The sequence below is a fragment of the Eucalyptus grandis genome, chromosome 8, assembly GCF_016545825.1.
Source record: "Eucalyptus grandis isolate ANBG69807.140 chromosome 8, ASM1654582v1, whole genome shotgun sequence".
In the NCBI taxonomy this organism is placed as follows: domain Eukaryota; kingdom Viridiplantae; phylum Streptophyta; class Magnoliopsida; order Myrtales; family Myrtaceae; genus Eucalyptus; species Eucalyptus grandis.
Window position 1 is genome coordinate 10442668 of NC_052619.1, and position 15319 is coordinate 10457986.

The 15319-nt window shown below is 39.9% G+C and overlaps 1 protein-coding gene and 1 pseudogene across 1 annotated transcript; both read right to left on the reverse strand.

Annotated features, from left to right (window-relative positions):
• LOC120286948 overlaps nt 1–15034 on the reverse strand; it is a 28737-nt pseudogene extending 13703 nt beyond the window's left edge.
• LOC120287601 (probable cyclic nucleotide-gated ion channel 20, chloroplastic) lies at nt 369–6579 on the reverse strand. The gene is made up of 11 exons (XM_039300532.1): nt 6469–6579; nt 6295–6393; nt 6079–6186; nt 5749–5997; nt 5035–5292; nt 4416–4561; nt 3477–3554; nt 2331–2460; nt 1257–1500; nt 1011–1173; nt 369–758 (listed from the first exon to the last, which is right to left on the reverse strand). The coding sequence occupies exons 1-11, from the start codon at nt 6577–6579 to the stop codon at nt 617–619; spliced, it is 1728 nt and encodes a 575-aa protein (XP_039156466.1). The 3' UTR covers nt 369–616.
• Nucleotides 15035–15319: the final 285 nt, after the last annotated feature.

Below are 15319 nucleotides of genomic sequence, written 5' to 3' on the forward strand. Positions count from 1 at the left end.
CCAATTCCAATCTCTGGTCCATTATAAGTTATTCCTGCTAAAATTATCTGTAGAATAAGAGTTGTCTATACAAGCACCTATAGGAAATCTCAGCTCATTGTCGCCAATGAGAAGCAGCGTTGGATGACAATGAGAAGCAGCGTTTCTCACCCAAAGTGAATCTCAGCTCATTGTTGCCAATGAGAAGCAGCGTTTCTCACCCAAAGTGGTTGTATTGAGCTCAGTCATGGTCCGTCATGTGCTCAACGCTCCAACAAGGCAATCACCATTAAATCTCTCATGTATCATTTTGTGATGAAGAATCTGCATCTCAAGTATCACAATTTGAATTATATCCCTGTATCGTCACGCGCTTACAACACGTCCTCTCTTACAATTTGCAGTCACAATGTGACTGGAACCTAGTATAAATACAGACAGCAGAGGAATGTAGTTTATCGGTGAAATGGATTTTGAAATTTATCCATAAAAAGGTATTGTTAATAATTCCGTGGATACTGAAGCCATTAAAAGAACATCCAATAACTTAGTAGGTACCGTACAGAGTATTTAAAATATAGGAAAGAAACCCCATTTGAGTAATATTTCCAAAGGAGTTGAGAATGGATCTGCAGATTCACCAATCATTGATACCATTACCAAAGCTAATGTGAAGGATGCTGTGACCGTGAAAAGTGTCAGCACGACTAGTCTTCCTGGATCTCCAAGCGACTTGGATGCGAGTTGCTGCAAGTCCTCTCCAGTATGGTGATATGTACCTGCAACCAGGCGTTTTTGTCACGAGTGCATAATCCAAACATTCGTTTGAGCTGTCCATGCAGGAGCAAATTACAAACCATGGGACCCAGTAGGCCTTCCTGCCTTTTGGTTAAAAAAGAGAATGTACACAGGAAACAGAGAGAATCTGAAACAGTTAAATTAGTTGCTATTCCTATGCAGATAGTTCAGTGATATGCTTGATTTGCCAGTATATAATAGTGCTAAATCATCTGTTAAAAAAGAGCAAGAACCTTATGGCTCCTTGAACTTTTGGCTCGCGCAGGAAATCTCCATATAGTCTGGTGATTTCTTCAAGGTCTTCTGCTCGTAGTGCAAAGGCTTTAACATCTGTCAGGCATGTTACTGTTCTGTTGCTCAGCAACCGGTTTCCAGGTGTTCTTGTCTTTCGTCCATCTTCAATATCACAAATTTTGAAATGCTCTTAATGTCCAGTCATTCGATAATTAAAGACTACCCAGAAAGATTGCGATTCGTACCCCTGCTTACAGAAGAACTCTTGAGGCACCAAGCTAGAAGCTCTTCCCCGTAGAACTTTCTTTCACAAAAACTCGTAAATCCGTCGTCTCCTGCGCTGTCAATTTTCCCACTGTCAATAAAAACCATCATTTCAACAAGAGCACCGGTTTGCAGGATCTTGCTTCCTTCGATGTATGTTTTTAGTCTCAACTTCTTGCAAATTGCATCTGTGACGTGACCCTCCATCACTGCAAAAAATTTTAGCTGCAACATAATACAATAGCTATTAATATGTCTGGAGTTGAAAGTTAGTCCAGGCTTATCATGGCAGCCACAAATTTGATGTCTAGGATCCCGGGTAGCTTAAACTGTTTTATAGCATTTCAGAGATCTGGAGTTCTGCAGTTTTTTTTGCAGAGATGATAATTGTTGGCTGCACCCGAAAGAACAGACCACAATCACATCATGCTTGAACAGTCCATTTTACGAAAGATTGGAACTTGTTTTCCAAAGTGGCAGTCTTTTTGGTGATGTGGAGATAAGCAATAAAATTCTTAGACATATCGTTCTTTTGTAGTTTCCCCGTTGAGCTGTCTCTGCGACATGCAACTAGATGTCAACTAAAACTAAGACAAAAGCTTGGTAATATTTACCAATAGAAACTAATAACCGACAAATGAGACCTACAAATTTCCTCTTAGCTATCCGTCTAAGTACTTGATGACCTAAAACTAAGACTGATATTCCACTTATTTTAGTTAGCTGATCAAGCATATGCTACAAATATCAGTAGTTAGCGTCCTAGTAAAGGCCTGTGACGGAAGCATAGCCAAATATTCAACCCTTTTTTTTTTTTTTTTTGAAGGGGGGGAAGGAATCTTTCGGTTTCAAAAGGCTGCACATGCTTGGAGAGAGAGAGGAAGCTTATATTATAAAACGTGGCTTTCATCTTCATCCACAACAGCAGTGAACTTCAATTATTTTTTGGCCCCAAAATTTGCTTAATCTAAGTAATTGCAAAAAAGAGAACTGATTTCTAAGGGTTTAATTTGCACTAAATTCCGCGCTCATTTCAACTCAAATCTGGGGCTTACTTCTTTCACAACTTTGAAGAGATGGTGTCTTGTATCTCTCTGAAGATCTTCAGAACAGTTCTCGAGAAACATTTCTTCATCGACTCCTCTAGTGACAGCCCAATGGTATTGCTCAGCTTCGCGTAGTTTTCTGCATGATAGGACATTTTGCAGTCAATTGAAAAAGAGCCTCTGTAGAGCACACATTGGATATGAGCTATATATTTAAATATTTATCCACAATTAGGGCAAAATACCTGGGGGCTCAGAACTACATCATATAACACTAGCACATGACTGGCTCAAGCAACAGCAAAAGGTATGTCTAGAAACAATTCTGGAATGTAAAATACAGAGACGCAGAAACCACTAATGATAAGCATTAGATTACAGAAAGAAAACAAAGCGCAGGCAGAGAACAATGGTATGCTTGTGCAATCTCTTTGCCGATGACATGTAGGACCCACTGTGTCAAATTTATCCACATCAACATGAAGATCTACCCAGTTGAAGCCTGTGAGTTACTAGTTTTAACAGACCATCTTCTATTAGAGCTCATTTGACCAACCAAAGCTGGTCCATCCCCTATCTTCAGTCAAACCCCCGCATGAAACTTCATAGCGAATCAAATTTGCTGCTAAAATCCCACACGGACTTAAACTTGGCTCAGAGTCCTTCCAGAAGTGCCATTGACCCCCCACCTTCAGTCCTAGCTGTACTTATATTCACAAAATAAGGCAGAAGACTTCTATCTAAGCTCACTAAATGAAGAAAAAACCTCTTAGCTTCCAATTCAAAGAATCATAAAATCTTGTCAATAATATGAGGCAGCACAAAAACGCTGATAGTATGTATGAGCAGACAAACAGATGATTATTGAAATCCAAAATCATATCAAACACTATGCACAAGTTCCAAAGACCCCATAGCCTAATGATCTCATAGATGAAAGGTCTCTTCCACAATTTTCAGTTCACTTATCATGGCGCTTTCATCGCATCATTCAGAGTAAAGCGGACGGAACCCTTCTGTCAACCCCACTGTGCAAGACATTACCACCAAGTTCAAGCAGCTAAAATGAGAACAGGATACTGAATAATGCTATTGATATGTCTCTACTCAGGAGAAGAAGTACACTAGAAAGGTAGGAAGAAATGCCGTATTTACCTTCTTAGCTGTTCAGGTAAGCGTCTGTGATGCATCCATTGCTCAATATCATGACGCCTTAATGACATTTCCAACCTCCTGAGAGGATTGGGAAAATATATAAAGTCAGCTGACAGTTTACATCCAAGATGTCCAACAACAAAAAGGTGCACTAATAACCACTAGGAACATTCTTAATAATCACGAGCCAAAAAGAACAGACACAAATTGGGGGCAGAGCTCAATAGAAAGGTCTGCATGCAGAGCACTATTTAGATTCATCAGTCCCCTTGGAGATGCTTTCTGATGTAGTGTTTTGGCATGTTATGCCAAGAGATGTTGAGACATTTTTGAAGGACTAGACAAGGCCCGGATTGGAACTTTTCTTTTCCGAAGTAATAGCACCAGTTACAATGGCAACATGCACATGAAACACCACAGGTATATTATTCCATATGGTAGTTAACCGTTCTTGACCCTAACCCAGCCTAAAAACATAACTTAGATCTGCTCATGAATTCTTGAAGCTAACCTATACGAGCATTCCATGCTGTCATAATGCCTGAATCATTAGAGCCACATCTGCTCAATGTTGCTTAAGATTAAGAAATTACCAGAAGACCAATAACTCAGATTCATGGATGCCAATAAATTAGGAAACCATGATGAATATCTGTCTGCCTGGTACAATATTCACATGACCAAAGCATGAAATCTGAAAGCCAAAAACACTTGCATAAAAATCTACAAAAGAGTGGTCATTATCTTGAATGATAGCACTGTGGATCTGTTTGTCTTGGAAGCCATAAAACCATCACACATACACTTCAACATAAAATTTTTCAAAGGTCATCATTGTATCAATCAGATAAAAATTCAAATATTCTGCACAAGCACAATGGTAAAGATTAAGGAATGGATTTGTCAATATAAAAGTTTTTTCAAGGGGAGAGGTCACACCTTTTTCCAAGAGCCTGGAGAAAGTTCTGCATATTTCCAATGAGAAGAGCAAAGAGCAAGAGGCCCAATCCAATAATGCCCATGGTAAACAGGACTTCTGGGACAAAGTAGCTTGGAGTTTGATTTCCAGCTAGAGTACTTATTTGCTTCAAAATTTGATATAGAAAATCAGTACGACGTGAAAGAAATGGTCAACAGATTGTATCTTCACATTAAGGGATATCTAATGCATGATGTTATAACAACATGAGAATGTTTGGCTGCATTAATTGGAGAATAAAATGTTCCAGGGGTTCATCCAGCATGAAATCATGCATCAAGAGGCACATTGCTGCTGCTCCATAGTGTGTTTACCCCGATGAATAGTGCTAATAGTAGACTAATGATAAAACAAGACAAGGATTGTTCATTACCCTCCCACCTTTGGGCAGGAGAAAAATTGATGTACAGCTTTACCTTAATTATGTTGCCTCGACCACGCAATTCTAAGAGGAAAAAGGATAAAGAGCAGGAAATAAAGCAAAATGCCTCTTCCTGGAAATGCATTGCTAGGCTATTGTGCGGTAAATTATTTGGTCTAATGAGATATAAGCCGTATATATGGAAAGTAAATAAGTACCTGGAATCCCCAGAACAGCGAAAACACATATCTCGTGACCACACTTTCTTCTCGGGTAAGAGGAACACTGTTTTCATAAATTCCATATTTAAAATCACCTCTGGGGTTGAAACAATCAATAGCTTTCGGGTTTGTTTTCCACATTTTCCATACTGATTCATTTTTTCCGAATCCCTTAATCTTGTCCCCATGTCCGCAATCCAAAAATTTACACAGGTCTGCAGGTTCGCATGCTTCCTGAAGACATTGATAAACCCTCTGGCAGAATGGAGAGAGAAAGAGAGAGATTAGACGAAGAAAAGATTGCTTTGCCAGAAAAATCTCACATGTAGTCACTAAGTTTTGGAGCTATTTTACCAGCATTTAAACAGAAGATTGAAATAAAGATCTCATTCTTATGTATTCAGTTCAAAATCCCAGAAAAGCAAGAAAGATGTATAGGCACTAGAGAACTCAATCCATAGGCAGGGCCTAGCTTAGTTGTTAAGTGCAAACCATCACAACTCGAAACAGATCCCGAACGAGTTCAACCCCAATGAGCATCTTACATAAAGGATATACTCCCCCAATCAAACAGAAAGAGAAATTAGCATTACCAGCTAAACAAAGAGGCATCTAGACTTGTGGCGATGGTTTGACACACTATCCTGACTCTTCTGGGTTTCTAATATACGAGAACAAATCAAGCAGAGAAAAACAAGTGATGGTACTCACCTGTAACCCAAGAAGGTACCAGCATGAACCAACGACGTGGCTGGCCAATACAAACATGAGAAGGTTGATGATGAAATTTGCCCACGCCGACTCAAAAATGAAGCCTGTAGGGGACTGACCCGTAAGCAATGGCAAAACTCGATACAATCTTGGAATGTACTGGACAATAACGCCTGTGCGTAAAAGATACTCTGCATGATATGATGCTGACGAACTATCGAATTTTGGTAGAACTAGCCATATCAATATCTGCAACCGGTTGAGCAAGTAATTGATGATCAGAAGTCAGTAACAAATCAAGTGTGATGCATCAGAGAAATAAGGAGTTACTTGTGGAAGTGGAACCGCAATAAAAAGATCTAGAAAGAAGTATCCTCGGAGATAACGGAGAGCGACACCGACATCTCTAGTAATAGGAGCTACGTAAGGCAACCTAAACTGTAAAAAATTGACAAAAAAAGCAATCATCAAGGACTGAAAGGCAGCAGTTCAATGAGGATGGATAAGTGAGGAATATGTGAAATAGGTTCGTGAAAAGCGGCTTACTTGAAGAAGTATGTGCAGGAGATATATGAAGTCAGTCCCGCTCCTCAAAAAAAGCATTGTCGTTGTCATGGACCAGTTGAGCACAATGCATATGTCTTCCTGCATTAAATGATGGATAAGTGAGGAATACGTGAATTAATACAACACTAAAAACCGTAAGAAACAGAGCTGCACCTTATGAACAGAGGAGAAGAACAACATTAGTGGGTCAATAAAGACGGTCACCACGCACGAAATGACAAAAATCTTGATCCACCACTGGAATGCTGGAGGTTGAGGAGTCATGATTAACCTAGGAAGAACAGATATCTTGAGACAGAGAGAGAGAGAGAGAGAGAGAGAGAGCTGGCTGATTTCTTGAGTTGAGATAGAGACGAGCGATTTCAATGATAAGTGTTCTAGGTCTTGGGGAAGAGTCCTATATTTTGGGCATTACGTGAATTGGAGGCTTACGCAGGAAATTGCACGGACGGGCATTGAAAGGCTAGTGGGAAGAAGCGATACAGGCTTAACCCAAGAAAAAACGCATTTTTCTTAGTCTTTCGCTGGAGGCAGAGGATCCGTGGTTAGGGGAGGAAGGGCCTGCTTGCTGAAATGCAATAGGAAGGGAGAGAGTTAAGAGCTTACTTCTTGAGATTTCTTGAGACAAGAGACAGAGCTGAGATTTCTTGAGATTTCTTTGAGACGAAGAGAGAGTAGAGACAGAGCTGAGAAAGAGCTGAACTCTTTGAGAAAAAAACAGAGCAAAACAGAGCAAAACAGAGCAAAACCGAGCCAACTCTTTGAGAAGAAAACAGAGAAAAACAGAGCCAACTCTTCTTTAAGAAGAAAACAGAGCTGACGCAGAGAACAAAAAGCCGCTATACCCAAGCTTTGTTCTTTTTAATTCGAATTAATTTCTTTTATTGTTGTAAAGCGACATTAGGGACCTTCATTTCATTCCTTCACGGACTCACATGCGATCGATGGGAAATCCTTTTTCTTTCGAAGATTGGTTATCGACGGTTTTCCACGTGGAACCACATTGTCCCTCCAAGTCAAGGATTCTCTCAGCAGGAATAGTTTATATATATATATATTTCTCTATCTCGGACTCATGTTTGTTTTATTTAATTATGTATCTAAGTTCCAGTTCACACCTAATCTCGAACTCCTATCTATATCTTAGTCTACTTTGTTAAATTACATATGAAGTTTAAACTTGCATGAGGAATCTCGAAAGAACTTTTTCCTAATTGGATCAGAGAGTTTCTTCAATTTTCTAGCTTAGGGAGGCCTCACATATTTCATCCAGGTTAAATCGAGATGGTAAGTGGACTCTTGCAGAAGGTAAGAACTTGATTTCTTTGGCCGTACAAAAGGAAGGATCGCTACCCCCTCCAATATAAATCCTCACCTAATTTTTTCTTTGTTATTGACCAATAGGAAAATTAATTTTCGTTCGAAACATTGGCCAACGGAGTCTAGAAAGGAAGCGGCGACATTTCCGAGAAAATATTAATTGCCCAAGTGACTGCCAGCTCAGCATCATATTAGTTCTTTTTTCTTTTTTTTTGACAAGCATCATATTAGTTCATTTAACGTCCGGCATGCATCATTTTAGGCCCACTAGTCAGAAAACTAGTCAGGAATCTTTCCAATTAATGTTTTTACTTTTTATCCTCTTCTTTTTCTTTTTCTTCTCCCCCCCTCTTCCGCGAGAACCGTTCCTATCTAGCCGCACGTACGGATGGCCGCCAGGTAAAGTTTCTGACTAGTCAGATATAGGGCCCCAGAGCCGCACAGTGGGATGACGTCCGAAAAGCCGAATAGAGATGAGAACTCGGTGATTTTGTGCCGTCAATTTTACATCTGATTGAATCATTTTAATCTATACATAATTTAAGTGTGAGAAATGATTATAATTCCCATTCTTCGACTATAATAAACTTTTAGTTAATGAATTTTCAGTATATATAAATCTCGACACTTATATCAATCCACATAAATTATAAATGTCATTTATTGTTTTCTATTTATTTTTGTGATCCTTTAGCATTGATTTAATTGTAACATCGCATCAATTTCTGCATTATATTGCAACTGACTTCTTGTTCGGGTGTCCATGTAAGACACGAGTCTGTTTCTTTGTTCCTGGTTTGATAACTAATGTATTCGGGGAAAAAGTATACTGAATTAAGGGAAAAAAAGATGTTGGTGATAGGAAAAGTCAGCTTGTTCTCTTTCCTCGTTTCCTTTGTTGGTACGTGCGTCGCTTAATAGGTATGAGGCCCCTCTTTTGGGGGACAGGACAGAAACCTCTTTTGGTCGAAGCTCAGGTGGTACACGTCAGCGGCGGATTTACTATCATACGACGCCTGAGATCCCATATTATAATTTATAATCACTCATGCGGACTCGAAAAGCTATTGTTATATGGATAACTAAGTAGGCATAATCTCTTAAAAGCTCCAAATCTCATACTTAATTTCAAATTTGCCCTCAAATTATCATCATCATCATCATCATTATTATTATCATTATTATTATTATTATATCTCATAAAAATTTCGACTTCTAGTTTAGTCTCAAATATACCTTCATTAGCCCTCCGTGCAAAAATTTCATGGTCAAGTCTTCTGACGTGGCAATTTTACGCTAGCACAAAGTCTAACGTGGAAACCCAGAAAACGTTAACCATAAGAATTATAGAGCAACCTAATAAAACAATCTATTGACTAATGGCCATAACACCTTCAACCTTATTTATAGTATATAAGAATTAATTTATTGACCTTAGAAGCAAATCTATTGACTGATGCAGATTTTCAGATAATCTAAAGCATATACCTACCACCTGACTACCACAAAAGAACAAAATGAACAGACCGCCATAACCAACTCAGCCTTTTGGAGATACGTTACAAAGAAACAAATCCAAAAGAGAAGCTTTTGTATGTCAAGGTTTCATGTATCTTTTCATTTGGGTCCATTTGAATGCAGGCACCCACATCCAAACATAATCTTAAAATATTTTACAAACAAAGATGGACACATCTATTCCATAGTTTGCCGGTGGAAGAGTCTGATGGTAACCAAAGAAGAGATAGAGAAAGTCTAAACTAGAGAAACAAAGCTAAAGAAAAAGTTGTGCCTCATCCCGCGCCTTATTCATAAACATAAATAGAGTGTGGATGGAGGACTCACCACAAAGTAAATAGCAAAATTGTCCTTGTCCTCCATGTAACTCGATCTCAGCTTAAAGCGAACCATGTAGATGACCCAAAGGGTGGTGGCTAGCATAGCCGAATCGAGTAATGTATGGATATCATACTCCATTACAACACTACAATAAAGTCCTATAGCTAAAAACACAGCTGTTAGTTCCTGTGATTTGAGCGATAGCCCTGTAATGAATCATCATTCAGGAAAGTAGTCAGAGACTGAAAATATGATAATCATAAGAATAGAAGTTCATAAAAGAGCTGACATGACTCTGTAGAACAATTATAAACAGAAAAAGGTTCTCAGGATCACTTTGTTAATGGAAGAACATACTTATTAAGGAGCACAATGATTTGAACTCAATCATATAGATAAAGATGAAAATTATGTATCGCATTCAATCTTCAGCACCAAAATTGCTAACTTTATGTCTCTTACTCCATAGCAAACGCATAATCGAAAAAAGAAAGCAAATGCTCCTGCCTGTTGAAGGCTGCAACTACGCACACGTCAAAGTCACATCACTATCTTAAGTGTTAGTCAGGAAATGCAAATGATCAGAATCTCCCAACTATACATTTTTACTTTTTTCATGCCCTTCCCTCTAAAGTCATGCCTTCAAGGTCGAATTGCCGAGTAACTTGTTATTTATCTCAAGACACCTCGATTACTTGAACCTATGGAGAAGCCTTGTCACAGTAGTGCAAATGGGAATACTTGGAAAAAGCAAATGCATCGGGCGAAACCAGAAGCAACAGAGACAGAGCAAGAGAAATCAAGCACTCACAGACATGGCAAATCAGCGTTAAGACGATCTATTGCTGGGTGGCATCGGGGGCGACTGGGCGAGCGGCTTGGGGGAGGCTGGGGGAGCGATATCGGGGGCCGCTGGGCGAGCGGCAAACAGCATTGCTCCGACTGGTCGACAGCTAGTTTTTGTCAATTATACTCTCTCTGTGGTGGTTCAATAACCTGCTGAGAAAACTTGTCTGGCTCAACAGATTTTTTTCCTTAAAATCTTGAGTTTGCTTTCGGGCTGGTGCTTTGGAGTATGCCAAGACCCATTGCTCAGAAGAACCGAGGCTTCTCAGAATTGGTGTAAAAGGAAAGACCATTGGCGATCCATGGAAGGACACTTCAGGCCCGCCCCTCAACATCCTCATCCAGCTAATGGCAGTGCAGTCGCTCGTGTTCGCTCCCTTCTTTGCTAGTTACGGTGGACGAGCGGCGTCCGGCGGCGGCGTCGAGGGTGAGCGAGAAGCGACGGCGTCGAGGGCGGGGCGAGCGGCGTCCGGTGGCGGCGTCGAGGGTGAGCGGCATCGGGCAGCGGCGTCGAGGGCGAGTGGCGTCAAGGAAGGGCAGAGGCAGAGAAGAGAGAACGGAGAGAACAACTGAGAAAACGATTGATGTTTGATTTGAGGCTGGGGTTTTTAGGAACCCTAACCGAAACCGGGAACCGCCGGTTCACAGAAAAAGGAAACCGAGAACCGGAACCGGCCTTTTCAGAACCGGGAACCGAACAGGACCCTCCGATCCGGTTCTCCGGTTTCCAGTAGCGCTCGCCCCTATTACTAGGCACCTCTGTTTATATTAATGTGCATCGCATGTGGCACTGTAGCAGGCTCTTCGGAGTAGATACGTAAACAATATTTGACATCTGAGACTAGCACAATCTACACCTTAAAAGAAGAGCAGAATCACCGACACATGCCAATATATAACACTCTTGACCAAATATATGTAAAACGTAGTGACCATGAGAGCTCGGAGCACAAGTCATTATTTCGGCAGGGGATATGTGTGAACTGTCAAGATTATTGAAACTACACTCGCATCATCAATTTGTTTGGAGCTATCTCACCATTTCAAATCCTCCAATCCGCAAGGATCTACTTGGCCAAAGTTGCGTTAGTTAGACCTTAAGCCTTCCAATTCGCCCTGCGAAGTAGCCAGGTAATTGATGGTAATCCTGCATAAGGACAGGATTTTAATGTGCCGTACACCGTTCTCTTTTTCTAAGCCAAGCTTGATACGTGGATATGGGTATAAAGTGGACTAAGTTGGAACAAGGCAGAAATAGGATAGCAAATAAATCATCGAGACACGACAAAACATAGAGGGACGGTCGTGCTGCGTGTTCAAAGTGCTGTACTGGAAGTGGATCCTTGATCCTATCCCCAAACCCCAGCTTAGCTCGAAGAGCAATCATCCTATGACGTTTCGTGGCCAGAGGCCTCACTTTTCAGTTCTTTTTCCTGTCTTTCGTGGGCCGTGACTTGGTGGTTGTGATTGTGCTCTTCGTTATTCCTGTCCGACAGAAGCCAACCTCCGAGATAATTTCTGGAGATGTTTGTTAGATGTTGATGCAGAGCTTAACTTTGTTTCCGATTAGAGATTAGACCTAAGAGCACATAAAAAAAACCTTCTGGCAAAAGCACTAGTTCCACAGTTTCCCAACTCTACTTCAGCTTTATCACATTACACAGTTCAAAATGAGGTGCATAAATGGCAAGTATTTAGGATTGCAACTTACAGATGGAAGATCGATTCTAACTGAATAGAGACCCGGAACCACATCATGTAAATTCTGAACGCATGGATCCAACGTTTCGATATCATTTTTCTGAGAAGACATCATCATGATCGAATAACAAGGTCATCACAACTTTAGCATAAAACGTGAGCCAATTACATTCGGCAGCCACCTACGAAAGGCAGACTTGAAATCTGGCAAGTTACCACGTGTTCTCATTTGGATGCCCAAGTTCCTTCATAGCAGGAAGAAACGTAATTTAGATTATTGCCGTTTTGGCTATTTAAATTCTGACCATCAAGATTTTATATAAGCACACGTGGATGATCAGGCTCAGTTATTAATCTTGGATAATGAATTCCAACTTCCAAAGCTCAATCTAAATTTTGATACGCAGTCAGGAGAAAATGAAATACTATCTTCGGAAGTCAGAGCATGCTTCATTGCTGAACATTGTCTATGGTGGGGTTGGTAAATGAAAATACTGTGGCAGCTCAAATGTTTTGTGATTGTTTTGCTGCCTTTTGAAACGTGTGGTTCTGAAAGTGGTATATCAGACCAAAAGAGCATATCCTCAATAAGTTTGTATTTAAGACCTATAAGAAGTTTAAAGATTGACAACAAAACCATCATAGGAGCACGGTATCGATAGTTCAAGACATGACAAATGTAACATTACTGACCAGAACCATTTTTGCCAGTTAATTACAGATGGACAGGCATGCAAATAGATGCTTGAGATGGACTGCAGAGTCATAAATTCTTGAAATTCAACCATAATCTGTGTCTTTTGTCGGAGCGGGCATTCAGCAGAGGCCCGAACACATAACTGAATCGTGGGACTGATGAATACCAACAACCCGCATGATTAACTGACTTCTAGATGAAGAATAAGGTCAACGACATGCAAAGGGAAATAGCCAATCATGATGAAAGAGCTGTAGCACCTGAATATCTTGAACAGCTCATCGATTTCAGAATCTCCAGGAAATAAAGGACATCGGTTGACCGTCTCAGCAAATATACAGCCAACTGACCGGACATCAAGCAGGGTAGAATATTGGCGAGAACAAAGGAGTATTCTGGTGCTCTCTACCATAAAGTCACCACCTAGAAAGAAAGACCGCCAATATCAATCTATACACAAATTATAAACTGTTAAGAGTTTGAAACGATGTAAGCAACAACCCATTTCACAATGTCAGAAGTTGAGGCATCCGAACCTTCAACAGCATTGTGTAAAGTGTTCGTAGTGTCTCACATTTGGATAGTCAAAACTAACCAAAAATCAATAATAACTAACTTGCCCTGGATTTCAAATAGGCTAAGAACAACTATGAAAGACGTTCTAAAAGCACGAAACATGCTAAGAACAGTTTTTGACAACACATCGAATGTTTGCCTCTTTCCCTTTATCCAAAATACATAGTTTCCAATTTTTTGAAAATTTATGTGATTTTTGTGAGGATACCTTTCTTTAATAGAGGAATCAAACTGCCAGAACCAGAACAAAAGATTTAGGAAATTCAGCAACGAGAAAGCTAACTCATTCTATTTTGGTTTAATTATCTGACATGATTCGAAACCAAACTAGCACCAGGAAAATTCTCAAAAAAAGCAGAATCTCCATACCAAGCTATGTAAAAGATATAACCAATGACTCCAAATAAATTAGTCATGATACTCTTAAAGTCAAAATACCACACACACACACACACACACACACACATTGTTATACCCAAAGAACGTGCCTAGATTAGAACAAACATCCACCTGACATCCAAAATTTAGCAGTACATAACCAGGGGATGAGAACAGTATACTAGATGTGGTCAGACATTATTTACATGAACCGAGAAGTAAAGTACATTACACCCGTACCTCATGTATAAAAGTCCCAACAGGAATACCAAATGCGATTGCAAGTGCAAAGTCAGCAAGCTTCAAGACATTTTTACACCAATCAATTGACAGATTCTGAGGCTTCAAATCTGGATGGAAGACTCCATGTGAATGACAATACGGTATTCTCCGTGGTATTTGATTTAAAAATATCTGCAGGAGGGAGATTGCCTTTCATCTCTAGAGAATAATTATATCTTCAAGTGCAAATGCATGGACCTCCTAGCATAAGATGAAACAGCTCACACGCTTTTTCCAGACATGAATCCTTGGCAAAGTCTGGAGATGAATCCATGTGCTTCTTCAAATCCAAGTCCAGATACTCAAAAACTTGATATAGCCTTTTCTCACTATGCGCTACATCCTGTAATCTGCCATAAGCAAAAGTATAAGTTCATATATGATATCATAAGATAAAAGACTACTTGGCAAAATAAGATTCAGAATCCAAATAAAAATGATAAATAGATCAATTGGAGCAAAATCAAGACTAATGCATCATTCAGTGCAACAGAAAGCAAAGCTTGTTCATTCCATTTCTGACAAAGACAGATCATCGTCCCTCGTCAAATAATACTGAAAAACACTCAATTCGTACGCTAAGGAAATAACATCTAGGTCAATGTGTTTATATCTGCATTACAGTGCCTATAAGAAGCACTAGGCTATCAATTGAGGATGTAATCTTTTGCTCATTGTGAAGATTCTATGCCACTGTTAAAAAGCAGCCTAAGCTTTGTCATTGCAAAACTGTCCAACATTCAAAGATACAGAAATACAGGAAAGAAACCTGAGTATATTTCTCTGCTGCATTTCCTTCAAGAGAGAGATTTCTTGGATTACAGTCCTCAGTACTCTGTCATCTTCCTGCACCAAGTGTATCTTCTTCAAAGCTGTAGTCATTGGTGACATGATCACAGGCCTTATACACTACACCAGATGTTCCTTCACCGATCTTCTCCACTTTCTCTTAATAAGATTGAACAAACTTACGCCACAGACTAACCATAGAGCGAAATACATTAAAAAAAAAAGACACACTCTCATTTTCAAGTACCTGATCCATCCAGCCCGAGTTGCCTTCTGGCGCAATAACTGCATTACGTGAATGTTAAGTTAATCAGTACTCAAAGCATTATAAAAGCAGCTCCTAATACACCGGTTACCCACCGATTACGGTGTACAATACAGAAAAAGAACGCCTCATCCATCTTTCAACTATCAAACTTAATACTACGTCGATTATTGAAATGATGGATGCACCAAAGGCATATGACAGCAGGTGGATAGTTATAGCTAACCCTAGGGCAACATGATGGCTCCAAGAAACCAAAACACGGTTTTTGAAAGTAGCTATACACTTTTCCACAGCTTAGCTTGGGGGCC

Excerpts from the sequence above, each read along its gene's own strand:
- LOC120287601 (XM_039300532.1), bottom strand. The coding sequence starts at position 6,579 with ATGACTCCTCAACCTCCAGCATTCCAGTGGTGGATCAAGATTTTTGTC. Across the intron at positions 5,998-6,078 it reads TTGCGGTTCCACTTCCACAA|ATATTGATATGGCTAGTTCT; the intron begins GTAACTCCTTAT and ends AACCGGTTGCAG. Across the intron at positions 2,461-3,476 it reads TTACCTGAACAGCTAAGAAG|AAAACTACGCGAAGCTGAGC; the intron begins GTAAATACGGCA and ends CCTATCATGCAG.